The 25,248-nt window shown below is 33.7% G+C and overlaps 4 protein-coding genes across 6 annotated transcripts; 2 read left to right on the top strand and 2 right to left on the bottom strand.

Annotated features, from left to right (window-relative positions):
* Positions 1–356: 356 nt before the first annotated feature.
* On the bottom strand, positions 357–7,502 carry LOC110805771 (probable indole-3-pyruvate monooxygenase YUCCA10). The gene is made up of 4 exons (XM_022011393.2): positions 6,607–7,502; positions 3,014–3,247; positions 2,267–2,389; positions 357–799 (listed from the first exon to the last, which is right to left on the bottom strand). Exons 1-4 carry the CDS (start codon positions 7,243–7,245, stop codon positions 629–631), a joined length of 1,167 nt encoding a protein of 388 aa, XP_021867085.1. The 5' UTR covers positions 7,246–7,502; the 3' UTR covers positions 357–628.
* Positions 7,503–9,094: 1,592 nt separating this feature from the next.
* On the top strand, positions 9,095–18,180 carry LOC110805770 (GTP 3',8-cyclase, mitochondrial). Of its 2 annotated transcripts, XR_008923592.1 has the most exons (9): positions 9,095–9,251; positions 10,135–10,237; positions 10,910–11,518; positions 11,601–11,768; positions 11,877–12,068; positions 15,079–15,147; positions 15,639–15,755; positions 16,690–16,724; positions 17,823–18,180. XR_008923592.1 is itself a non-coding variant. In XM_022011392.2 (8 exons), exons 2-7 carry the CDS (start codon positions 10,175–10,177, stop codon positions 15,720–15,722), a joined length of 1,185 nt encoding a protein of 394 aa, XP_021867084.2. In that variant the 5' UTR covers positions 9,095–9,251; positions 10,135–10,174; the 3' UTR covers positions 15,723–15,755; positions 17,823–18,180. The 2 variants fall into 2 exon arrangements, 1 of the variants encoding a protein (XP_021867084.2); XM_022011392.2 differs by lacking the exon at positions 16,690–16,724.
* A 362-nt stretch (positions 18,181–18,542) lies between these two features.
* Positions 18,543–19,307, top strand: LOC110805772 (classical arabinogalactan protein 26). The gene has a single exon (XM_022011394.2). The coding sequence runs from the start codon at positions 18,660–18,662 to the stop codon at positions 19,086–19,088; it is 429 nt and encodes a 142-aa protein (XP_021867086.1). The 5' UTR covers positions 18,543–18,659; the 3' UTR covers positions 19,089–19,307.
* A 489-nt stretch (positions 19,308–19,796) lies between these two features.
* Positions 19,797–24,443, bottom strand: LOC110805774 (protein NETWORKED 4B). 2 transcript variants are annotated; one of them, XM_022011397.2, is made up of 3 exons: positions 24,284–24,443; positions 23,978–24,093; positions 19,797–21,311 (listed from the first exon to the last, which is right to left on the bottom strand). In XM_022011397.2, the coding sequence occupies exons 2-3, from the start codon at positions 24,066–24,068 to the stop codon at positions 20,023–20,025; spliced, it is 1,380 nt and encodes a 459-aa protein (XP_021867089.1). In that variant the 5' UTR covers positions 24,069–24,093; positions 24,284–24,443; the 3' UTR covers positions 19,797–20,022. The 2 variants fall into 2 exon arrangements, with proteins under 2 accessions (XP_021867089.1, XP_021867088.1); XM_022011396.2 differs by having other exon boundaries at positions 23,978–24,102; positions 24,284–24,441.
* Between the last annotated feature and the right edge of the window lie 805 nt (positions 24,444–25,248).

Raw genomic sequence — 25,248 nt, forward strand, 5'->3', positions numbered from 1 at the left:
TGTACGAAAATGATTTAAGCCGTGTCACAATGATGACCTGACATGTTTGTGGGTCATGATTGAAATTGGTAACCAAAATATTTAACTTATATATCTTATTATACATGTTTAAAAAAAGATAGGAAAATCTTAATATTCTAATTTCTTTACTTCTTTATATCGATTATCTTATTTATATATTTTCGTAGTAAAAATATTGCATTAATAGTAAAAATATTATGATGACTCATAACCTATGTGGCGCCTATATGGCTATATGTACCAATTAAACTCCGAAACATAAAATTGCGACAACTAAATATTATCACAACTTGCGATCTTTATCATCATCCCAAATGTACACTAAAGCTTCGAGAAGCATGCAAACATGAGCCTTGTTTTATTTTCAAAAATATCCAACCTTTCTAATTACAACAAAATAGAATCTAACATTAATCGAACAAAAAGTATAGCAATATAGCATTAATGCATAATCACACATACTACGTGATATGCACAAAAAATGCCAAGGGGACGTGGTTTCCATTCGTTTTTTTCTTTTTTTTCTAAAGAGAGGAAAATCTCGTACAAGAAATAAATGGTTTACAATCGTTAGTACTATGAAAGGGATCTCACACCCTAAATTATCTCAATTTTCAATGTATGTTTTAATGTCATGAGAGATATTTTGAGCATCCATAGCAGCTCCATAGAGTCCCCTTCTTGCAAGACCAGCACAATACAATCCATTTTTACCCTTCCAATTGTTAGGGTAACTAGGTTTTGCCAATCCATCTTCATTTAACAAATAGTCGTCTCCCTATAAATTCAAATAATACGATAGTAAGCAAAAATCAAGTGAAAAATGACAAGGCCTAATGTTTATGATTCCACGATTATCTTTTCAAAGTGACGAATACAATAGTAAGAGAATTTTCATATAATCAGCATCACGTACTAGTTGAAAATATGGCACAATTTTGAAAGATGGAGTTTGACCATTATTTTTCCATACAATTTAAAAGACACTTCTCAAATTCAAAAATGACATAATTCCAAGATAATTTTAAATCAATAGTCAAACACATAAAATTTTGGCACTTTTAAAGTCAAATAAGAAGAAAATTACTCAAATGAGTACTAATCAAATCTTTTGTTGCTTTGACCAAGATTAATAATCAACGAAAATGATAAAGGTCGCAACATGTGACCTTTAAGCCGTGTCACAATGATGAAATAACGTTCTTATGTGTAATGATTTAAATTGCAAACTAAAATATTTAACTTACATAAGCTATTATACATGTTACAAAAAAAATGTGGGAAAATCTTAATATTCTAATTTATTTCCTTATTCGTATGGACTATCTTGTTTACATATTTTCATAGTAAAAATATTGCATTGATGGTAAAAAATATTCTGATGCAGCATAGCCCACGTAACGCCTATATGTACCAATTAACTCAGACACGTAAGAATGTTGTCGCAACTTGCGACCTTTATCATCACCCAATAATCAATCTTAATCTTAATCTTCCGGGAAAAAAATATTATAAAACAATCAATCTTAATCATGATAGTCCTCTTTTTTCCACCTTGGAACAGCGACTTGATCGAAGAGAATCAAGTATAAAACTTTGCAAGCAGTGATTTTACTAGCTTTTTATAATCTCATGCATGAATATCATGGTCGCTTTATTATCATTTATTTATATTTCTTTAGGAAAAAAAATTTAATGCGCCAAATCGCCAATGGAAATGTAAGATACTAAATGGCCCAATTAATTTAATTGGTTAAAATAATTTTTGGATACAATTTTTAACAGAATATTAAAACATGTATGTGATAATATAAAAGGAAATATTCTCAATGTAAAACATAAAAATAATACACCCAAAACAGAATACGCGCGTAAAAAAACAAAAAGGGATGGAAGGAATATTTCGTAAATATAATATGCTACGTATTTTAGAAGTAAAAGATTTTAAACTTAGGATTATATTATATACACTTTTAAATGGGTGCACTGCACATGAAATGAAAGCTAGAGGAGAATGCCATGTGGCTCATCATACACACCAAAGTGATTTTATCCCGATATTTAACCTTTTTTCTCCATAATACGAGGAGTTCTCACCGCATTTGGTAAATAGACTAATCTCTTACGGGAATTTGTCTGAGTATCTTGTTGGGCAAACCCCCTCCTAATTAAAGAACTTTGCCGAAATATAAATAGGCCATAAATAGTTACTCTGTAATAGGTAGTAAGACGTTAAGTAATTTACCTGAAGCCAGTGCGACGTGGACCTTCGAAAGCCAGTGGCGAAAATAATAGAGTCGAAAGAATACGACTTGCCATCCTCAAACACCACGTTATTGCCTCTTATGCTTGTTATTGCCGGCAAGATCTGTAGTGTAAATCCATAACCAAACATTTACATTTACATTTACAAAATTACAAAAACATGACTACAATGATAACGTATGTGACCCCATCACATGCAATTATGCAAATGCATGTAATCTGCTTTGTTTTTACTTGTGTCTAACGCATTCTAGGGGTTGGCAACTTGGCAATCCGGGTCAACGGTTGGGTTTGGAATCGAGTTTGGGTTTCGAATTGTGTCACAAAAAGTATCAGAAATAATATAAAATTTGATATTAAATATAAAATATAATAAATGGGTTAAATCCAGGTCATCTAAATTCGGATCATATTTCTCTCAATGACTTCATAAATCGGGTTTTAAGGGGATTGCCAACTCCAATTCACACAAACTTAGCAAACCAAAGCAAGTAACGAAGTGTTATTATGATTGGATAGATAATTATATATTGCGTTGAGATGTAAATACGAAGTATGATAAATTCCCATAGGCAAGTCGAAGGGAGTCTACCGGTTCAATTCGATCTAAAACCTATTGTTATTGATATGTAGAGTAGCCTATCAATCTCTAACTAGTCTCAACACTCACACGTGGATTACACTTTTAACAAAACACGAACAAAATGATTGGATTAGCAAACAATACCTGGATTTGACCCGATTGAATCTTCTGAAAGGTACCAACATCAATGATAGGGTATTTACCAAACGCAACTTTCAAAAAGAAGGGACCTTCTTTAGGCCTACTCAATCCGTATTTAGTGACGTCGCCATACACAAATTTGCTGAGCATCACCATTAAGTTGTCCACCCATTTAAATGGCAAATGCTTTAGAAGAAACAGTCCCATACTCACCATTCCTCTCGATAATATATGAACCTGCGATAAAAAAAAAAAAAAAAAAAAAAAAAAAAAAAACAAAAAAACATAGGTGATGATAAAGGTTGCAAGCTGTAATAACATTTAATTGTCGCAACTTTACGTGTTAGATTTTAAATGGTACATATAAGTGTCACGTAAGTGTTGCATCATCAACATATTTTTCTTATGAAAATATGTAATAAGGTGGTTGATATAAAGAAGGAAACAAATATTTATTATATTTATAATAAATTTGGGATCTTTTACCAAATTAGCTATTTCTACAACTTTATTTATCAAAATGGCTATTTTTAAATTATATTTCCCAAACTAGCTACTATTTTGACTTTGAAGTAAAAACCAATGAAGTGGTTTGAGTTTTTTTTAGTGAACCGGTTTGGTTTGAATTATTTTTTAAAATAGTGAACTGATGTGGTTTTTTTAGGGGGCCAGATTTTTATATATAAATTTTGGGTTCTTTTTATCTTTCTAATATTTAAGTTGACATCACTGGAGCCTGGCGTTTTCCAATTTTTCCAACTGACTTATTTTTCATGCATATTTGAGACTCAATCATATTTCATTATATTCAATGTTCTGTAATTTTGGTTTCAATCTAATAAAAAATCGAAACTCTAAATACTCCGTACAATATAAGGAACTTTTGATTGAATGTATTTTGTTTCATATGTTATATTCTACTTCAAATGCATGTTAACTTTGTTTCCTTATATTTGTACTATAGTTTTTTCTAATGTATAAGATGGAGTACGAAGCAATTGTTCTTTGGTTTGTGATTTATATTTTGGATTGATTATATTTGAGTATACTTTGCGGCTATTAGCAAAGCAAATGGTTCATTTTTGTTTTTTGCTTTTTTGATAAAAAGGGAATGGTTCATCTAAAAAATAAACTCAAGAAAATACAAATTACTTACATTTTAGTAAAAAATAAATAACAAAAAAAATATATATAAAAAGCCCCAAAAAATTGGTTCACTGTGTATTACGGAGTAAAAAAAATCAAACCAAACTAGTTTAATGGTTTTTTTTACTCAAAGTCAAAATAGTCATTTTGGTAATAAATAGTAGCTAGTTTGGGAAATAAAATTCAAAAGTAGCCATTTTGGTAAATAAAATTGTAAAAGTAGCCAATTTGATAAAAGGTCCATAAATTTGTATATCAATTTTTTTTGTAACATGTATAATAGATTATATAAGTTAAATATTAGTTTCTAATTACGTTGATAAAACATAAGCATGTCATTTGATCATTGTTATACGGTTTAAAGTCGCAATTCATTTATTTGGAAAAAAACATTTACAGTAATTTTAAAAGGATTATTGACAAAGTGCGTGTTATTACGTGTGAGGTGAAACAGGTTGAATTGTTTCGTCCAGGAAAATGATGCTCCGTAATAATATTACTCGATAATAATGAAGCCTCATTATAATAGTACTCCATAGTAAAAATAATATTACTCGATAATAATGAAGCCTCATTATAATAGTACTCCATAGTAAATTAATACTCCTTTCCGGACTATAGGGGTCATCTTGTTTAGAATATTTTACTCCTACGTAAATTAATAAATCACTAAATTGAGTATAGATCATGTTACTTTTATAGGAGGAGTATTATTTTACATTAAATATGTAGCTAATTTTGTTTTGGGAAATGGGAACTCGTTAATACTCTGTTTTTGGATTTTTATGTTAATGAGTGTTGAATAATGTTAAAAAGGCTGAGTTGATTTACTTGATTAGACTCCGTATCCATCTACCACTGTAATACGGAGTAGAAAATTTAATGACTTTGAATGAAAAATGAATTTTGGCACAAAAACTGTAAATATTAAGGACATATAGGTAAATAAAATTTTCTAAATAATTTAACATATCCAATTAAAAAAAACATGAAGATCAATAAGAAACGAATGGAGTAATAATTTATCTATTACTATATACTAAAAGAGACCCCGGAATGACACGTGTCAATTCCTGGTGCGACTTTTTCCCGCCAAAAAATTTTTCCTAAAAAAAATATCTACTTTATTCTATTTTTATTTTATCTCCTTTTGTATTAATGTTTATAAATAGAAAATATTGTAGGATTATTAAATATGACATTATTAAACAATTTTGGTAACATTAATTTAGTCAGATCATCATATCAATAATAGAAAACATTCTTACTCAATATTTTGTTCATATTAAGCATAACAAATATTAATTTGGTCAAACAATCGTATTAAACATATAAAATATATAATACATAATAGAGCGAAAATTATATATTATATGATAAAATGAGTACGTTCGAGATTTATTAATTACGCAATAGATTTAAGGAATAAATATTTCAGTTAAAAAAGAAGATTTAATTAATACTTTTAAAATAACCGTGCGTGCACGGAACCTAATCTAGTACTTAAAATATAGAACTTCGGGTTCACGTTTTTGTTGAAACAATTTGACTTTTATATTTCAGATGCGTAAAATCAGACGCTACTCCCTCCGTCCCGGAATACTTGACCTGTTTTCCTTATCGGGTCGTCCCTTAATACTTGACCTGTATCTAAAAATGGAAATATTCTAACAATATTATATTATTTCTCACTCCACCCCTATTAACCCACCTACCCCCTACTCCATACAAAAAATAATTAAAAATTCAACCCCTACTCTCCCCCAACCCCACCCCTTTACACATTTTCCACTAACTACATTAAAATAATACCCCACTATCAACTACTACCTATTAAATTAAATAAGTCAATTCAAGTCCCTTAAACTCTGTGCCGGTCAAACCGGATCGAGTATTCCGGGACGGAGGGAGTAGTATTTAAAAGTAAATGAATGAAGGTTTTCATTAATGAAACCGAGTAAATAAAAGCTCTTCTTCGTATATACTCCGGTGCAAGTTAATTCCTTGCAATGTTTTGATTTTCATGCTTATTAACGAACAATTTTAACCTTTTATTACGGACTATCTCCGTTTAAAAATGATCTTTATAGTTACTATTTACATAAATATTAAGATAAAAGAGAAAAAGTGTATTCAAAGGTGGGTGAATATAATAATATATGGAAAAAGTAAAAAATACTTGGTAAAATATAGCCGAGTGTAAAAAATAAATGAATAAAAGTAATAGAATTTGAGTTAGAAAGTTATAAATGTTGTGATAGTAATTTTTTTATGTCAAAAAATAGAATAATATAAAGCACAGTATAAATAACATTATGAAACAGACTAAAACGGAAAGTGTAATGATAATTTTGAAATAGAGCTAGTATGTAATTTTGTTTGTTTACCCTAGCTAGCTACATGCAAATTTGAAATTGAAATTATATATTAAAAAAAAAAAAAAAACTTACCGGACTTCTAACAACAATGGAAGTATGAGCACCATGATTAGCAAGATCAAGACCAATCTCAATGCCAGAATTTCCAGCACCAATCACCAACACAGTTTTGTCTTGATACTCTTTTCCAGACTTGTATTGTGTAGAATGGACAACTTTCCCTTGAAAGCTACTCAACCCTTGTATTTCTGGACAAAACGGGTCACATGTTTCACCACTTGCCACCACCAAATACTTCCCCTCATACTCCTCTTCTTCCTCATCGTCATCATCGTTGCCGTCGTCATTCGCTGATTTCTTAGCCGTAACACGCCATTTCTTCGCACCCTCATCAAACCTCGCACTCTCGACCCGCCGCCGGTACAAAGGACAAATACCGAAATGAGCGACGTAGTTGTCCAAATACTCCACGAAATCAGCTCTTGAAACGTATTTGGGGCTGTTGGGTGGTAATTTAAAGTGAGGAAGCTCGCAATATTGCTTTGGTAAATGAAGGTGAAGTCGATCGTACGCCTTTTTCTTCCATAAAGAAGCAGAGCAATCTTCTCTTTCTAGTAGGATGTACGGTATTGATTGTTGGGTTAAACACGCCGCCGTGGCTAACCCCGACGGCCCTGCTCCGACGATGATAACAGTCGATTCCGCCGCCATCGATATGATCGATCAACTTACGCGTTAGTTACGCTTCACGTTCGTACACTAGCTAGTTGGTGTGTAAGTGTGTTCGAATTGGGAGTATGTGAAAGGGTTTGGTGTTTGACAAAATATATATGGCTATATGCATACATAATTACATATGTGTGTATATATAGTTATATAGTCCTCGATATCATAGGGTATTGTTTAATTAGTGTATAGGAAGATGGAGAGAAATTTATTAGTCTTTTGCAAGATACATGTGGTGTGGAGATTTAACTATGTTTATTGAATAATTTATAGTATGATAACTTGTAAGAGATTAGTTAAGAAAGTAGGGGTAGGTGGTGGTATATGGTCAATTAAATCAATACAATAATAGTGGAATTGACTTGACGTGACGTATACTCGAATAATATGATGCATATGGTAGACAATTTTAAATCAGGCCGCCCACTCGCGAGAACCTTGTCCCAACTTATACTCCATCCTCTCTTAATATTCGACCTATTTTGATCCAAAATATTTGTCAATGTACAACTTTGACTACTAATTTCTTTAATTACATATTATAAAAACTTATAAAAATATTAATATTTTAAAAATATATATTAAGATGAAGTCAACAATATATTATGTACTAACATTTGTTTTTATATACTAAAAATAAAATAGGGTCAAAGTTAATTATGTGAATAGTGCGAAAAATCAAACCGAGTCGAGTATTAAGTGATGGAGGGAGTAATTTTCTATCCCATGATTTGTATACCATTAAAATCAATACAAGTTGTCCTTCAAGAAATCAACACAGGTAGATGGAGTCGATGGAAAACTCACCTTATGACTTAGAGGTCATAAGGCCGAGCCCCATCAGCTATGAAATGTATAAAAGTGGCTCTAAGTCTCTAACAAAGAGTCAAAGACCCCATGAATAACATTGGTTCAGTAAGATTCTATCTTATTTAGTAAAACCAAAATGATTTGTATACTTGTACCATTTGTGTACTATAATCTTCTATTACATACTTATGGATTATGACCTCCATTTTATAATGTTTTTATTCTTATGTGGGAAAGAACTAATTCATTATATTCTTAACATTGTTTATTTTTACACTAATCAAAAACTCTACTTTGACTATTGTTTTTAATTTATACATAAGAAAATATAGCTATATGAAATCTTGGTAAAATATAAGTTTTAGTATGATAATAAAAGTGTTTGACCAATTATAAATATCAACTAATGAGGAGTGACATGATTCACACTCTCCAATTACAAATTTACAATCCACAAACTATAAGTCGAAAAGATAAATGTGCCTACTCCTCATACACACACACGGCCCACTTTACTCCCTCTCCTCTAACTCAGCCCACTTTACTCACATTCTATGTAACCTAATCATTAAAGTAAAAATCAGTTTAACTCAAAACAGTTTAAAAAAAAAATTGATGAAAAAACAAAAACAAAAAAGTTAAAGAAAAGGATTTTTGTCATTTAACACCTTAAAAAAATTAGTTTTTGTAATTAAACACCTTACTTATTTTTTATTATATTTAAACACCTTAAAAATCTAAAAATTTATAAATCAATACCACTTAACGATTTCCATAAGAAAAAAAAACGTTGATTTTTAATCATGCTATAACTTCCAAAGCATAATTTGATGGTAGAAGGAGTTGTTTACCACCATATCATGCCTTGGGAACTTTAGCATAGTTAAAAACTAATTTTTTTTCTAACAAAAATTGTCAAGTGGTGTTGATTTCTAAATTTTTTTGTTTTTTAAGGTGTTTAAAAACAATAAAAAATAAATAAGGTGTTAAATTACAAAAACTAGCTTTTTTTTAAGGTGTTAAATGACAAAAAAATCCTAAAGAAAATAGCCATGAAATCTTCCCCCTTATTTTTCTCTCAATCCCGTCCTCACCTTCTCCCCTCCCATATTCTCCCACTACTGCTTTCTCCCATACCCGGAAAACTGCCGCCGGCGATTATTTCCGGCCACTAAGCGCTGGTATTGATCCTCCTCCCTCTTATTTTTTCTGTAAATATTATATATACTCTTGGGTCTGCTGCCCCTTTTTTTGCCGCCGATGGCGGTGGTGATGTTGTCTTTTAATGCCTTATTTCCCTGTTGATAAGCTAAACTGTTGTTTATATTATTTTCTAAATTAGAATATACTTGTTAATTTGCGTATTCTGGGTATCACCCATTTCTTTGATTGAAAAAACGAACTGAACTTTCAAAATGATTAAGTACTTGACAGAGCTTTATGCTTAAATTCGTTGTATTTGTCAATTTTACTTGATGCTGCGAAGAATTGAGCTTATTCTTTAGTTAAGTTCTGATTTTTTATTGGTGATGGAATATCTTGCTGTCCAATTTGCAACAATATTTAGGGATGATTGTTTTTGGTAGCTCCTGATGTATAAACTTTTTTTATATGTTGGATTTTTGTGTGGCGATTATTGTAGCCATGCATCTAAAATTATTTTAGGGGTTTAGGACTTTTGGTTAGGTAAGTATAGTAGGCTTCCAAATAAAGGGCTGATATTTGAGCTTTTCCGCTATTTGATTAATCATGAGTTATGGCATATTGTTTTGAAACTTCATTTGAGTTATGGGACTCGAAATTGGCTAATTCGTGAAAAAATCCGTGATTTAAGCCTAAAATGAAGTGTAGGAAGTGTTTGTATCTATGTTGGAATATCGAGGATGTGACACTAGGAATCGAAGGTGGAATGAAGAGTTCGAGTAACATTTAGAGGATGTTTTTGTTTTGAAGTGGGTAGTTGGGGTTTAACATTATGTTATTACCTTTTCTATAAGGTGTTTATGGATCGATGTATAGCTAACATGACAATGTTGGCTAATTGGTTGCTCTTGCTCTTTTCAGTTGAATTATTAAAAGACACCATTTTGTGGTCGCGTTAAAGATGTGGCGCTACTTACCAAGAGCTTTACAGAGCTATAGGCGAGCCAGTATATGTCAAAATGTGGTAAGTTTCATGGATGTTTGACTCTATTCTCTGATTTTGCTTTCTTTCGAACGAATCAAACCTAGACAAAACCAGCATAATTTTATGTTTGTTTCGCAATTGATGTTTCTACTCATCTGTTGTTTAAGGATCAAAATCGTAGTGGTTGTTTACTTAGAAGTAGGAAGTATCAGTTCCCAAGAAGTAATTTCTGGAAAAACTCGGTGACAAGTACCAATTTTTTTCGTTGAATGTAGGATGTTATACTTCCTGCGAAGTATCGTAATATTTGTACAAACTATTCTTATTTCTAAACGAGCATCTTCTACACAATTTCCCCTGTGTGATGGATATTTTTCTGATGGTTTTTGGCAAAAGAGACTGATCTTATCCTAGTTATAGACTTATAGGGGAATTGGAAAAACATCTACTTTGTATGTATCTTTTGAGGGGTACTATATTGACATTAAAGTGAGAACTTTTGAGTAGAAAAAATTGAGTTCGAAAAACATTACTGCTTGTTATATGCAGTCAAATAATAATTAAATTTCTAAATGAGGGAAATATACCACTTTTTGCTAAGACTTCAACTAAAATCTTTTTAGGATGTTTGAAATTTGCTTATGGAGAATGAAAATTTGTGGCTCGAGATATTATCAGATTGGTTGAACTGAATCTTACTCTTTTAACCAGTTTAATCGTGGGACTGGATATTATTCCATGGCCTGTAATGGCGTCTCTCGAAGTTTGAATGACAGTTTTACCCGCGATACATATTCAACATCTTGCACTAAGATGGTTGAAGATGCCACGAAAGGTGATCCAGTTTCTGACATGTTGGTTGATTCATTTGGGAGGTTGCATACTTATTTGAGGATCTCCGTGTCTGAACGTTGCAATCTAAGATGTCAGTACTGCATGCCAGATGATGGAGTGGAGCTCACTCCCAGCCCCGAACTTCTCTCCAAAGATGAGATAGTGCGACTGGCAAATCTTTTTGTCAATTGTGGAGTGAATAAAATACGTTTAACTGGAGGAGAGCCTACAATTAGGAAAGATATTGAAGATATTTGCTTGCAACTATCCGAAATGAAGGGATTGAAAACATTGTCCATAACAACCAATGGACTTACACTTGCAAGAAAATTGCCGAAGCTCAAAGAATGTGGCCTTACTGCAGTGAATATTAGCTTAGATACATTAGTACCTGCAAAGTTTGAATTCATGACCCGAAGGAGAGGGCATGAAAAGGTTATTGAGTCGATCGATGCTGCTGTAGACCTTGGTTATGATCCTGTCAAAGTATGTTTTCCATCTTTGAATCCGACTACTGTTCCTACCTCTATATTTGCTGTTTCTTTATTCTTTACTGTTGCTTTTTCAGGTGAACTGTGTTGTCATGCGTGGTTTTAATGATGATGAGATATGTGATTTTGTTGAATTAACGCGTGAGAAGCCTATCAATGTTAGATTCATTGAGTTCATGCCATTTGATGGAAATGTTTGGAATGTCAAGAAACTTGTGTCTTACTCTGAGATAATGGCGAGGGTGGTATGTCAATCATGTGCAATTATTAGGCCTGTATTGAAGGGTTTTCAATGAATCATACTCCATAATTCCTCATTTCCCCCAATATTCATTGTCACTCCTGAATAACAGGTCGAGAAATTTTCTGACTTGAAGAGACTAAATGATGACCCAACAGACACGGCAAAGAATTTTCGGGTTGAGGGACATCGCGGAACTGTTTCCTTCATCACATCAATGACTGAGCATTTTTGTGCTGGATGCAACCGATTGCGGCTTTTAGCTGATGGAAATCTTAAAGTTTGCCTCTTTGGGGCTGCAGAGGTAATTGTCTGCTTGCTTTAATTTTCCTAAAATTTTCATTGTGGATTCTGCCAATTTTCTAGAAAAAGCTCATTGGCACTTAGTGTCTCCCTCTGTTTATATATGCTTTCATCTAACTAGCAAAAGTACCTTTTACCTACCTTTCTCAATTTTTAGCATCAAACATAAATTATGCTTCTCTACTTTTCTATATTCCTTTTACAATGCATGGTCAACTTTTCTTTTTGAAATGCCATGGTTTGTAGGAGGATGTGGGATAAATGAGTCTTGTTGAAGTGCCATGGTCAACTTTAAGCAAATTGCTGCAACCTAGCAAGCAACTTTTTTTCTGCACTTGTTTGAAATGAAATTCCTTTTACATCGGGGCTGAAAGATTGAGTACTCTTTTGTTAATTAAGATGGTCTGATGTACTAAAATTGCTCTTCATAATGTATTATCATTGGATACATTATCAAATAGCCTGATCTAGGGCCTGATTGAAATAAATGGATGAACCTTTTGGAGCCGTCAATAAACCTTCTTTCGCCTCCTTTAGATAAACATCAAAGAAGAATGATGTAAACAAGTATAGAATGTATTTCCTTGCCTCAAGCCTGGTCTAGTCTTCCATCTCTCCTCCCAGGACACCCATCAACCAACTCTGGAAAACAAAAGGTGGAAAGACCACTAATCCACCTCCTCCACCTAACACTAGAAATCTTTCAATTCATCATCTTATCCAAAAAGCTCAATACCCCTATATAAGCCTTCTAACAATCAAACTTTAGATTGGATTCCAGAATGCCCTCCCTTGTGGAAAACATGGACCACCACATTCAGCACCAGATACGTCTACCCTTCGCAAAAGCAATCCTGTTCGAGAAAATCTTGTTAGGAGGAACGTTGTCCAATCTGTTAGAAAAGACTTTTGTCAAGATCTTGTAACATAATAGTGCTTTAATTGATTGGTCCAAAGTTGTAAGCTTAACTAGTCAATCATCTTAGACACTGAAGTGATTCTAGTGGGATTTCGGCTAACCAACAGCCACATTTTCAAAATATATTGAAGCAACGGAATCAAATTATCTTTGTCACATTCAGGGGAGAAAAACTAGGGAAAAAGGAACCGCCATGAAACCATAGACTTTTCAGGCTCCATATTGAACACGATCTTCTTCTTATTCTTTGATCAATCTAACAAGGCCTTTCTAAGATTTCCCTGTTGCTTGAAAAATTGTGGCTTACTGACCCGACAAGCTTTGGAACAATTTACAACCCCCTTGTATAGTCTTATTAGATACTCCAGTACTGATAACTTTTATATCACCAAGTTTCTGTATATTTTGCATCTTAAATTTTTCTTAGCGGGGTTAAAATTTATATTATCGATTCTTAGAAGTGATAATTGAATTTAGTAATTACTAGTAATAGTTGTAATAAAAATGTAATAATTATTGTGATTATAATTATGTAAAAATGTGAAAGTTAAGTTCATATAACTTGTTTAAACTTAGTTGCAGTTATCTAATGTTATTTGAACGAATCTGAACTTCATGGACCTTTTTGCTCAAGTTTTATTAATTTAGAACATTTCAAGGGATTTAAGTATAGGTATTCACAACGCGGAAAAAGGGATCTTGTTCATGTGGGCATCGCAACCATTGATTTTTTATTAGCCGCAAGAAAATCATGGGTTGTTTTTAAAACGGCTTTTCAAATTGGCTTGAATAACAAACTCCATAATTGGTTGTGATAATTGGTAAAGGACTACAACGGATTATGCTTGTCTTCTTTCAGCTAAAATTCAAGGAAATAAGCTACTCTTTATAATTTTGTATGGCCTATAAATACACGCCTAGATTGCTACACTTTCTTACGTCTTCTAATACTACTTTCTTTAAATTGTTCTAGTTCTTTTGTGGTTGTAGAAGAAAAAATGTGGTTGGATATAAGTAATAAATAAAAAGAGAGGCATGAACCTTTTATGTTTTTTCTTACCAAAAAATAAAATAAACCCTTGAATGCTTTTTGGCCATGATTAAGAAGAAAAATTGGAAATGGTTATGCAAATTAGATGGAGGAGAGAGAAATAAGGAAAGAGAGGGATGACTATGACTTCCCTTTTTTAGGTCACTACAGTCTCCTAAGAAAAATTAAGTTGTATAACAGTTTTCTACGTAAAATTTAGTTGAACCAAATATGCCCTGTAGAAACCTAACAAAAAAGTGAGCAAGATGATTACCTCATTATCCTATCTGGCCTACGAGGCTCCAGTATTAAAAACCAGAACTTGGTAACACCGTGAAGTGGACCAAAAAAAAAAAAAGTTTATTTATCTCATTGATTTACTACTGTATTCGAGGTTTAGAACCTTTTAATTTAGAAATTTGACAAGAATCCTCTTCTAACCTCTCTCATAAGCATTGTTAACCTTGATATGCTTCTTTCTATGGTTCTCGACCATTAATGTTTGTTTACCCAAGAAGATTTGGCTCCTTTAGGAAAAAGCTGAATATACTATCCTTCAAGAAGTCCTAGGCCCCAAAATTTGTACTTGGTGTTATACATGCTAGATTGTTAGACATCCTGCCTATTGGTCTAAAGTCTTAATCCTCAGAAACAATCCTGCTTTCGGACCAGAATTGATCAAGTAGCATTCAGCGTATGATATTCCAATAATCAGAAGAATAATGTATTCTGTAAGGTTGAAAGAAATTGTGTCAGTCCTCTCAAGAGAAAGGGCCGTATTTAAACCATCCAAGTCTGCAGGCTAGCTTACAAAAATATGACAAATCGCCTGAGCATTTGCAAAGTTTTAGGCTATATTTCTTTTTCTGTTGAATATGTTAGTAGGAATTAAGTTTGGTAACTATTGGGCAATTAGTCAAGTTAGTGCGAATGCTCATCGACACAGTCATAACTTACATGTTCTGTTTTCTAATCTTTTGACTTGATTCAATCTCCTTTGTCAAGTTGTCACTCCAACATAACAGCTTAATTGCAATCGTTAAGGATTTTTTTTGCTTGCAGGAAAGCCTTAGAGACCCCATGCGCAGTGGTGCAGATGACAGTGAGCTCATGGAAATAATTGGAAGAGCGGTATGTTCTACTCCTTCCGTCCCTTAATACTCGCACCGCTTTTCTTTTCGGGCCGTCCCTTAATACTTGCACCGCTTCTTATAAATGGAATTTTACCAATATTATATTATTTCTCACACTTACCTACTACCCCACCTACACCCCTACTCGCTACAAAAAATCATTTAAAAATTCACACCCCCCACTCACTACTCCCTACCCCTTACACATTTCCCACTAAATATATTAAAAAAATACCCCACTATCAACTACCACCCATTAAATTAATAAGTCAATTCAAATGTCTTAAACTCCGCACCGGTCAAACCGGTGCGAGTATTAAGGGACGGAGGGAGTAATGCCTAAAATACTCTGTCTGGATGTGTGTGTCTCATTCAGTCATACTTCTCTTTAGAAGTTAGATGACTGAAGCAATTTGCATCCTCTTTGGTTAAAATTTCTTCTTGGATAAGTTATATATTTATTAGGATTTACCTGTTATGCTGATGTAGGTGAAAAGGAAGAAAGCTGCTCATGCAGGAATGTTTGACCTAGCAAATACTGCAAATAGACCGATGATACGCATTGGTGGCTAAGGCTCAGCGGTGTATCTTCTTTCAGACCTTCAGGTAGCTTGTGAAGACGTTGTTTCATACTTCATTATTTCCCTCGGTAGTTTTCATTTAGTGATAGAACAGGAAAATTCTGAGATTAAACTTTTAATAAATGATATATATAGCATTATTTATCATATTTCTCGTCACAGTTCTCAGTTAGAGTGATTAGTAATATCAGTAACTATAACGTTCAGTATTCAAAATGGAATGAGTAGATGCTAAATCTGGGATTTGTTCTTGGCAATCTAATTAATTACCTATGCCTACAAGATAAAATAAAAGTTAGTGTATACATGAATTAATCACAAAATGGAATGAATAGATGCAAAATCTGGGATTTGTTCTTGGAATGAATAGATGCTAAATCTGCGATTAACCTACTTTGTTTTACTCTGCTTCTGGCTTTGGAAGCTTCTGCTTGCTTCATTTCCTTACAGGATATCTTTTTCGTGTAAGTTCAGTCATCCCAGGCTTAATGCATTTTACATCAAATCATCAATACCAGAGTGTCATAATGCTTCTTGAACGTAAATAGTCTGCAGTAAATATTCAAGTTTATTCTTCTCCCGACTGCCAAGTAGGTTAGGACTTGTTGGTCATAATTGAACAAATTTAATAGATTGTGATCCAACTTTGCTCGACTTATTCATGTTTGTGGGTGTGGCTTGTAGACGTCTTGGAACTTACTGCTTGCTGATATGTTGGTTGGTGTATACTTTTATTCCCCACAAACATGAATGTTGAAGTTACTAAGGCTTTGTTATCAAAGGATTTCTTACAGAACATAGTCATGTGTGATAAGTTAGAGTATAAGAGTTACTTTTCTTCAGCTCAAAATTTGTTTTTTTACATGCCAAAGTGATGTGACCTTGAATGTCTAAACTTGAATTTCCACAACACTAGTTAAACTCAGGAGCTGATAGCAGCTTTTTTTTTGTTTTCCTAGGCGATGTCCTGAGGTCCTGCCTATATACTTTTCAGGTTGATATTTCGAGGTGATAAAAGCTCACTTTTGTGTAAGAAATGTGTGGAAACTTGTCACTTACTTCATAATAAGTGTCATTTTCCCCTCCCTCTCTACTGAAATGGTGATTTGAGCCACACTTAGTAGGACATCATTCAATGCCCCCATGAGGATTGTTATTTTACAGGCTTATGAAAAATCTAGTAAATAGGATCTTTATCACTTGAAAACGGAAATTATCTTGTGTGTTCTTTGTTAAATGTTTATGTTTGGAAAATCACTTCATTTTTGGTGAATAACGGTGTGTTATTTTGGGGGAGAAAAGCTACCCTTACGTCCCATTCTGTCTACTCAAAGCACCTCTTAGTTTTAAAAGGGATCCTTGGCCTAAATTGCGTAGAAGATTGATACTGGTGAAAATTAAAAGCCTTTGAGGAAAAGAAGTAAATATATCAGTGAAGGGAGGCACTAGGACAAATACAGCACCGTCGGTAGCATCGAGAAAATACATGGAGGTCATTGAATTGGTCGAGAAAATACATGGAGGTCATTGGATTGGTCGAGAAAATACGTGAGGACATGCTGTGTAGAATTGGTCAAGTCCTTGAGGATTTGATGAGGTGTCATATACTCTTTTCTTAACATGTGCTTTTTAAGGTGTGCGCAGTCACGTAGCAAGAACTTGGTACTGTGTTGTTATTCAAAAAGAACTACGGGGTATTTAATTGCTTTCATTGGTAATTTACGCAACAAATAATAGTGCATTGAAGTGACGAATATGTAGTTATAAAAGGCTGTTAATTAACTGGACTGTATGACATACAAGTATCAATATAAAAATAATCTCAGACTTGGCCTTATTGCCTGGATATAGTTTAGTTTTCATGTCTGCTACATTCTCTGTTGGTTTCAACTTTTGTTGTTGAATATTATTGTTTATCCTTAATACGGAATACTGTTTTGTGCATTCGAGTAATGTAAGTCATGAACTGACAAATGCGAATCTGCTATGTTTGAGTAGTCTATATTTAATCAGTCTTTTCTTTGTCATACATATAGTCCTCTGTTCCTAAGTTTTCATATGAATGTTTAACTTATATTTCTTATGGTTTCAGATACAAAGTGAACAATGGCCATTCTTCCTCAAGCATGGTCACAAGTGGATTTGCTCACCCTACACTTAGGTTTTGAAGTGAAGCACGGTCATGGCACCATGTTGGAGACCGGAAAATCAAGCATTCTGTCAACACGTCTGAATCACACGTAAACAGATTCTGTATATCACACATCTGTCGCAACTGGCGAGAGATTGCAGCTGTTGAAATCTTACTCTGTAATACCTTGTGTACATTACCATACCATAAACAGACTCGTGATCTATGCACAAGAATAACACGAGTTTTCACTTGTAATTACAACAAACAAATTGCTCAATAATCAAATTACAATAATGTTGTATTCTCTGCCTTTTCACTTTCATTCTTCAGCAAATAACCCTGCTACAAATGAATTTACATACAGGTTACAAGTATCAAATCTGCAAATGCCTTCCGTGACATCTAGTATTGAATCCCGTCTACATCATTGTTCTTTGTGGCTCATGAATAGGCATCATACACCTAATAACATATGCCTTCCGCAACATCTAGTATTGAATCTCGTCTACATCACTGTTCTTTGTGCCTTGTGAATAGGCATTATACACCTAATAACATATGTAAAGAAAAAAAAGGTGCATATAACAAACTTGTCCCTTAGTGAAACATGACAAGCTGTAATTTCACTATAGATCCCCACTTACTCAATCATCCAACCTATCATTCAGTTTACCCACCAAATCCACTTCTCCTTTAAACCCCCTCTCAAAATCATATCATTAGCCCATCTTCCTATGTAACCTCACTTTCTCTCTCTCTTTTCCTATCACATTCTTAGCAACCTTAAACACAAAAATGGCTTCCTTAAACCATCCCAAATTACTCCTTAATCTCATAATCATCCTCTACATAACATGCTGCAACTCTTACACAGGTTCTGCCTCACATAAAACTACAACATTTAAGCTTTCAACTATAGCAGCTGAACCAAGTATACTACCATACGACTCTCCTGCATTATCACCTGATATAACTCCTCTGTTTCCTACAACACCAACCTCTGTTTCGAACCCGCCTTCGTCGGAATCTACACTTCCCATTATTCCTTCAAGTCCAAGTCCCCCTAACCCTGACTCCCTCTCCACCCCATATCCTGATTCTTCACTGCCCTCCTCCATTTCCCCTACAGGGTCCATGATCCCGGAATCCTCCGCTTTCGCCATGAAACTCTCTGTTATACTCAACTCAGCAATGGTGGTTCTTCTTCTCATTGCTTTCTGGTGAATTCAGCTTCAAGGTACTGCAATGATGTACACTGTGCCATCCCACTTTGTATTTTTTTTTTTTGTTTAGCTTACTTTTTATAAAGTTGGTATATATTTATTATTAATTACTTAAATTATTGAGCTTTATTACAATAATTTCCTAGAAATTATTCGAGTAGTATATAGAAATTTGTTTTTTGAGTTCAAAAGGTGAATGATGAGGCAATAGTTGGGTCTTTTTTAATGTGCTAATTCAGTGAAAAAGGCTGTTCTTTTTTCATTTTTAACTACTAACTTTGTTTAGTCCTCTCCAAAAAGCAGCTGTTTAATTGGCTTTTTCATGTTTATAAAATGGAAAAGTGGTTCACAGCATCTTTACTGTTGAATCACACGACCACCATAGACAGTGTTAGGTATGACTTCACATCGTGTGAAAATCATATTTCTTCCGTTTCTAAATAGTTACACAATTTTGTCAAGGTTGGTGTATTCATGAATATATAAGCATAGGTTGTCCTATACGGCTGTACGAAAAACCCTACTCGCTACGAACAAATTAATAGTGTATTATTACGTTATTTGGATGTTTAGAAAAAGTCGTCACTTTTCTGAATGCAGTTGTGGTTGTTTAAAACCCACATATCATATCCTTCATTCTGCAGGGTTTGAACAATGTGACAACACGGGGTGTAGGACTTTTAGCGTATATATCACATAACAAGAAGTATGAATAAACAAATACTACATAAGTATAAGTTAATATGAATACAAGCTGCAGTTTTACAATCTGACAAGATACTGAAAAATATATATATACCCTAGAGTAACAAAATTATACAACCTAGTAAAACATTCTTCATCTTAATCTAGATCTTCAGACCCTATGATTGGCTGGGACAAAAATTGTATTCTAGCTAGATATGCTAATATGTTCAACCAATGTCAGCTTACATCTACAGAGGTACAACACTAACTTGACTGCTTGAAGATAAATTGAAGAGCTTACCCAGATTAACCCCCTTGAAAATCTGATAATCAGCAACCTTTTTCTTATAGGAAACACTCACTAATGACTTCTTAAGCAGCTTACTCTCCTCTCTTAGGATTTCCATGGCTACACTTAGCTGCCTAATCGCCTCACGTTTCTGCTCATCTTTTTCTGCAAGTGCATCCTTCAGCTGCTTAATTACCTCTTTTTTCTCTGTATCTTGTTTTATAAATGCATCCTTCAGATGCCTAATCGCGTCTTTTTTCTCTGTTTCTTTTTCTATACATGCATCAGTCAGCTTCCTTATCGCGTCCTTTTTCTCCATTTCTTTTTCTATTAGTGCATCCTTTAGCTGCCTAATTGCCTCTTGTTTCTTCTCATCCTTTCGCTGAACATTCTCTCTTTTCATTTCTTCTCTCAGCTTCGCTAACTCAGACTTAGTCTCCTCGAATTTCGTTGTAACTTCAACGTTTTCTTCCTCTTTTAAAGCAAGTGCATCCTTCAAGTAACTGATCTTTGTATGTGCTTCCTCAATCTTCTTTGTCACCTCAATTACCTCTTCGTCTTTCTTCTTCATCTGATCCCTTTGAAACATGTTCTCTACCTTGAGATTCTCCATCTCTTCGAATGGTACAACTGCTTCACTAGTTTGCTTCATCATAACAAGCGGATGATCTTCTTCCCTGACTGCAGCCATTTCTTCCCTCATCTCCCTGAATACACTGATGTTGTCTGACAACTGTTTTACTAGGTCTTCTTTCTCCTCATCCTTTTGCTTGATAATGTTCTTCTGTGTCTCATTCTCTTCTCTCAATCGGTCCAATTCCTCCCTCAGCTTCATCAGTTCATCATAACTAGCACCACCACCAAACGGCTTTTCTATATCCTGATCAATGTGCACACTATCAACTTCTAGATCAGGATCGTCTATTTCAGACTCAGCACACTCCTCAGAACTATAAGCCGCCTCAGTGAAGCTATCAAGCGATTTAACTGAGTTGACCGAGTCAAAAGCATACTCATATCCCGCATTCAGCAGAGGGACTGAGTTTCTCAAGGGGGACCTAACACGAACAGCACGATCACTCTTAAGTAGATCATATCGTTCAGCTAGTGATCTATGAGCCCGATAAAAGTCTTCCACCATGCTTATCAGCTCTGGCCTTTTCTTGTAATACATCTCTGCACGTTGCGCAAATGAATCTGCATCTTCCTCTATTAGCTTCAGCATTGAATTTGCCTTCTGGTTCAGCTCTGCCATATAAACAGTATAACACATAAGCCGCAGCAAACCTGATCAAACTTCTTCATGATGTATCTATGTTCAACAATATATCAATCCAACTCAATACAGCAGAGAAGCAAGATCAATCATAACTCGACATAACATAGCATTGATGTTAAGTTGTTAACTAGCATACAATATATCGCGACATTCTTAACAAGCATCATAAACTGCGCATTTTCCTAACAAAAAGGAGACAATATAGAAGTGAAGAACATCAAAGAAAACAAATTACCTGCAGATTCATGCTAGGCCTACCAATTATAGTCTAAATCATTACAAATTTACAATCATTAATGTTTTTCTCAATCTAAAATCCAAACAGATAAGTCATTCATGCAAGGCCTACCAATTGTATGCAAGTCATTCATGTAGGACTCCATGTATTATTATCACAACTCATTCCAACTTTACTTCTAGTCATGTGACACACACAAAAAGCCATTTATCATGAATGATGGAGTACAAATGAATGTTTAACAGAAATATAGCGAAAGGGATGTCTAATTTTAAGTTCATAATATTACACGATGACATTCCGTAATTTTTATTTATGTTTAATTGTGATTTTCTATAATACAACAAATTCATACGAAGTATTAAATATTCCCTCCTTCACAAGAGTCGCTTGAGAGGGTCATTGAGATCAACTTCCCTTTGGTCATATTCAAGTAACGAGCCATTTAGATCAGTTTCAAATTCAATTGATACTGACCATGTTCGCATCATGTCATGTGTCAATCCGTTGCTAATTAGTGAATTATAATTATTTAACCAATATTTGTTGTATAGATAATGTCACTGATCTGTTTTGCCAAGTCTATTCGCAAGAGAAAATAAGCATGCTCTTTGGCACAAGTTTCTCTAAAACCATTGGGGTGATCTCTCACAAGTTTTTTTTTACTCAACCAACAACAATTATCAATAAAAGTTTAAGAGAGTTATTTTTCTAAGTTATGTAAACAAGAAGAAAAAGAAAATATCCCTAACAAGGAGGAGTACATTTGCTGAATTTCTTCTAATAAATTAATAAAAACAAAAAAGTGCAAAATGATCATAAACAAAAGAAAAAGTGGCCCCCACCACAAAATGAGCACTATGCTTGTTTTAAAAGTTTGAAGTAGACAAGACAATTACATCATTTTCTTTGTTGAACAATTTTAAAACAATGTATTTCAATTTAAATTGGCAATACATCAGTCATCTCACATGATAAAGTCAACATTCCACTACTTCACATTTTAAAAAATCAGACTGTACAACCTTCTTTTTAAATCTCCAACGGTCGAATTCAAGAATCAATATATTAGTACACTACATAACTTGTTTGTCACACAATTAGCATAGGAAATTGGTTAGTTATTCTTAATTATTTAAGAACATAAATCACAACTTCAGGATATTAGCAGAATTACAGGTTATTAGGTTAATCGTACTCCAATTAAGCAGGGATTACGGATTAATTATTTATTCCCAAGTCTCAGCTATGGTATGACAGGAGCGTTTTGCGATAGACACGAGCTAAATCATACTAATCAGGGGAGACTCTCATTAATTCTTTTCACATGAGGAATTTAAAGATTGAAAAAAAAAATTTACTTCTATAATAAATTCTTGCTCGTGTTCAAATTCTCATGATTTTTCAAGTGGAGCGCTAAAAACCGCCCCATATTACTCAAAACTACCCCACTGTTTTCCCTTATTTTCCATTAGTACCCTTACTTTATCTTACTTTCCAATTCTCCCCCACCACCGCCGGCCACTACCTCCGGCCACCACCATCACGGTATGTACCATGGTACAGGCTTATGAATTTTTAGCTCCTTCCATGGTACAAGCTTAAACTGCATAAGTCAATACCATGGTCGAAGCTAAAAACTCATAAGTCTGTATCATGGTACAAGTTTAAAATTCATAAGTCTGTACCATGGTACAAGCTAAAAATGCATAAGTTTCTAAAAAAAAATTCCGGACAAAAATCTTCTTGTGAAGACCCGGTCATTTTGTCGCCGACGACGTGATGGTGGCGGTGGTGGGGGTAAATAAAGGAGGGTATATGGGTAAATGAATGAGACGATTTTGAGTAATATGGGACGGTAAATAGTAAGCCCTTTTTCGATTCGCCCCATTTATTTTAGGCAACCAAACAAGCACTAATTAATGACATAATCACCAAATGTCAGGCAACACAACACAACTAATGAATCAACTTGAATTTTTACAGTTCATTAATCTAAGCATCCTACTATCAGTCTTTTAAAATTGCATGCCACATTTGAAACTAAAATTAAATAAATTTGACCATTAATTTGAATAAAATTGACTGAAGTACATGATTTTTAGTGACATAAACACAAATTCTTTACATTAATCAAAGATATGTAATTTCAATGAGAATTAACAAGAAATTTCCTGCATATATACTGATTATTATTTTTTATCATAAACAGAAACAAATCAGATAGATACACAGCAATTATTACAAAAAATATAAAAAATGTAATCTTAAACTTAACCGAATTGAAATAGTTCCTCCCTCTGAAATTAATAATCACTGATAACGAAAATTGAACTAGTAAAAGACAACTAAATTCGAACAAGTCGAGAAAGAATGAATAGTAAGAGAAGAAAGAACCTGAAAGAGTAGATTCAAGCCAAGGGGAACACTTAGCGGAATTGTAACTGTCAAACCACCAACAATGAGAAGATTGATTCTTTGTCTCCATCTCTCTGTCTTTCTTCCTTTCTTCACTTTTTTCCCTCAATTTTCATCAAAAACAACAACAAACAACAAACCAATTTAGCATAACATTTTGCTCAAATTACCCACTTTGCAATTTTGTTTTTTTAAGCGGTTTTCAATCAAATCAACAAGATTTTTTTAAAAAAAATATCAAGAAAATATATTAACAAAAAACAAAAACAGGGACAAAAGAAGAACCTGAAAATAAAATGAAAGAATTGCAGAAGGAGCGTGACAACCGTTTGGTTTTCTCTCTCCTCTCTTCCTCTCGGTTTGTTTTTGTTGTTGTTTGAGTTGTGAGAGAAGTGCAGAGGTTTTAAATTGAGCACAGTTTGCAAGAAATTGGACTCTCGATTTTCGTTCTTTTTTGTCAAGTTACGACCATTATTTATATCTCTTGACTACTGGGAATTTGACACGTCACTAAATCAAAGACTTGGGTAATTGAAATCTTAATGTGATTTTTTTTTTTTTTTTTTGTATTTTTTTTTTGAAGGCATGTGATTTTTTTTTAATTGCTCTATGATTTAAATGTAATCCCAAAATTTGTGGGATTTCTTTCTATAATTTCTTCATTTTAAAAAATTAAGTACATTTGGAGGATTGTTAAGTGTGAAATAAATTTTGGATAATAAAATCGGAGTACTGTTTAGAAAAACATAAGTTAATTCTAGCTAAACTGAACTGAAATTATTGGACGTGAAATGAACTCATGTGTTCTATTCGCCAATAAGGATGTCAACGAGCCGAGCCGAGTATTTGGCTATTCGAGGTAGGCTTGATAAGATAATCTCCTAAAAATCAAAATCTAACAAAATAATTGCAACTTATATTTACTATAAAATAAAAATTAATCATATATTTTTTAGAAATTTAATATAAACGAGCTTGAACAAGCTTTTAAACGAGCTTATGAACGAACACGAACGAGCTTGGAAACAAACATGAACGAGTTGTTCGCGAGCCTAAACGAGCCAAACACTAGGTTGTTCGAGTTAGTATCATTTATTAAACGAGCTTAAAATTTTTGTTCAGGCTCATTTATCTATTCATGAACGAGCTGAGCTTTGATCGAGCTTGTTCATAGGCTGTTCACAAGAGTATCTGCTCATTGACATCTCTATTCGCCAACTAAACATCAAACTTATCTAAACTTGTGGAGC

Source organism: Spinacia oleracea, chromosome 6 (assembly GCF_020520425.1).
Source record: "Spinacia oleracea cultivar Varoflay chromosome 6, BTI_SOV_V1, whole genome shotgun sequence".
Taxonomy (NCBI): Eukaryota; Viridiplantae; Streptophyta; class Magnoliopsida; order Caryophyllales; family Amaranthaceae; genus Spinacia; species Spinacia oleracea.

Coding starts and splice junctions, on each gene's coding strand:
- LOC110805770 (XM_022011392.2), top strand. CDS start 10,175: ATGTGGCGCTACTTACCAAGAGCTTTACAGAGCTATAGGCGAGCCAGT. Junction 10,238..10,909: donor CCAGTATATGTCAAAATGTG/GTAAGTTTCATG, acceptor TCTTTTAACCAG/TTTAATCGTGGGACTGGATA. Junction 12,069..15,078: donor GCCTCTTTGGGGCTGCAGAG/GTAATTGTCTGC, acceptor TTTTGCTTGCAG/GAAAGCCTTAGAGACCCCAT.
- LOC110805771 (XM_022011393.2), bottom strand. CDS start 7,245: ATGGCGGCGGAATCGACTGTTATCATCGTCGGAGCAGGGCCGTCGGGG. Junction 2,390..3,013: donor TTCAATCGGGTCAAATCCAG/GTATTGTTTGCT, acceptor TTTACACTACAG/ATCTTGCCGGCAATAACAAG. Junction 800..2,266: donor CCACGTCGCACTGGCTTCAG/GTAAATTACTTA, acceptor TTGAATTTATAG/GGAGACGACTATTTGTTAAA.
- LOC110805774 (XM_022011397.2), bottom strand. CDS start 24,068: ATGGAGACAAAGAATCAATCTTCTCATTGTTGGTGGTTTGACAGTTAC. Junction 21,312..23,977: donor GCTTGAATCTACTCTTTCAG/GTTCTTTCTTCT, acceptor TTTATATGGCAG/AGCTGAACCAGAAGGCAAAT.
- LOC110805772 (XM_022011394.2), top strand. CDS start 18,660: ATGGCTTCCTTAAACCATCCCAAATTACTCCTTAATCTCATAATCATC.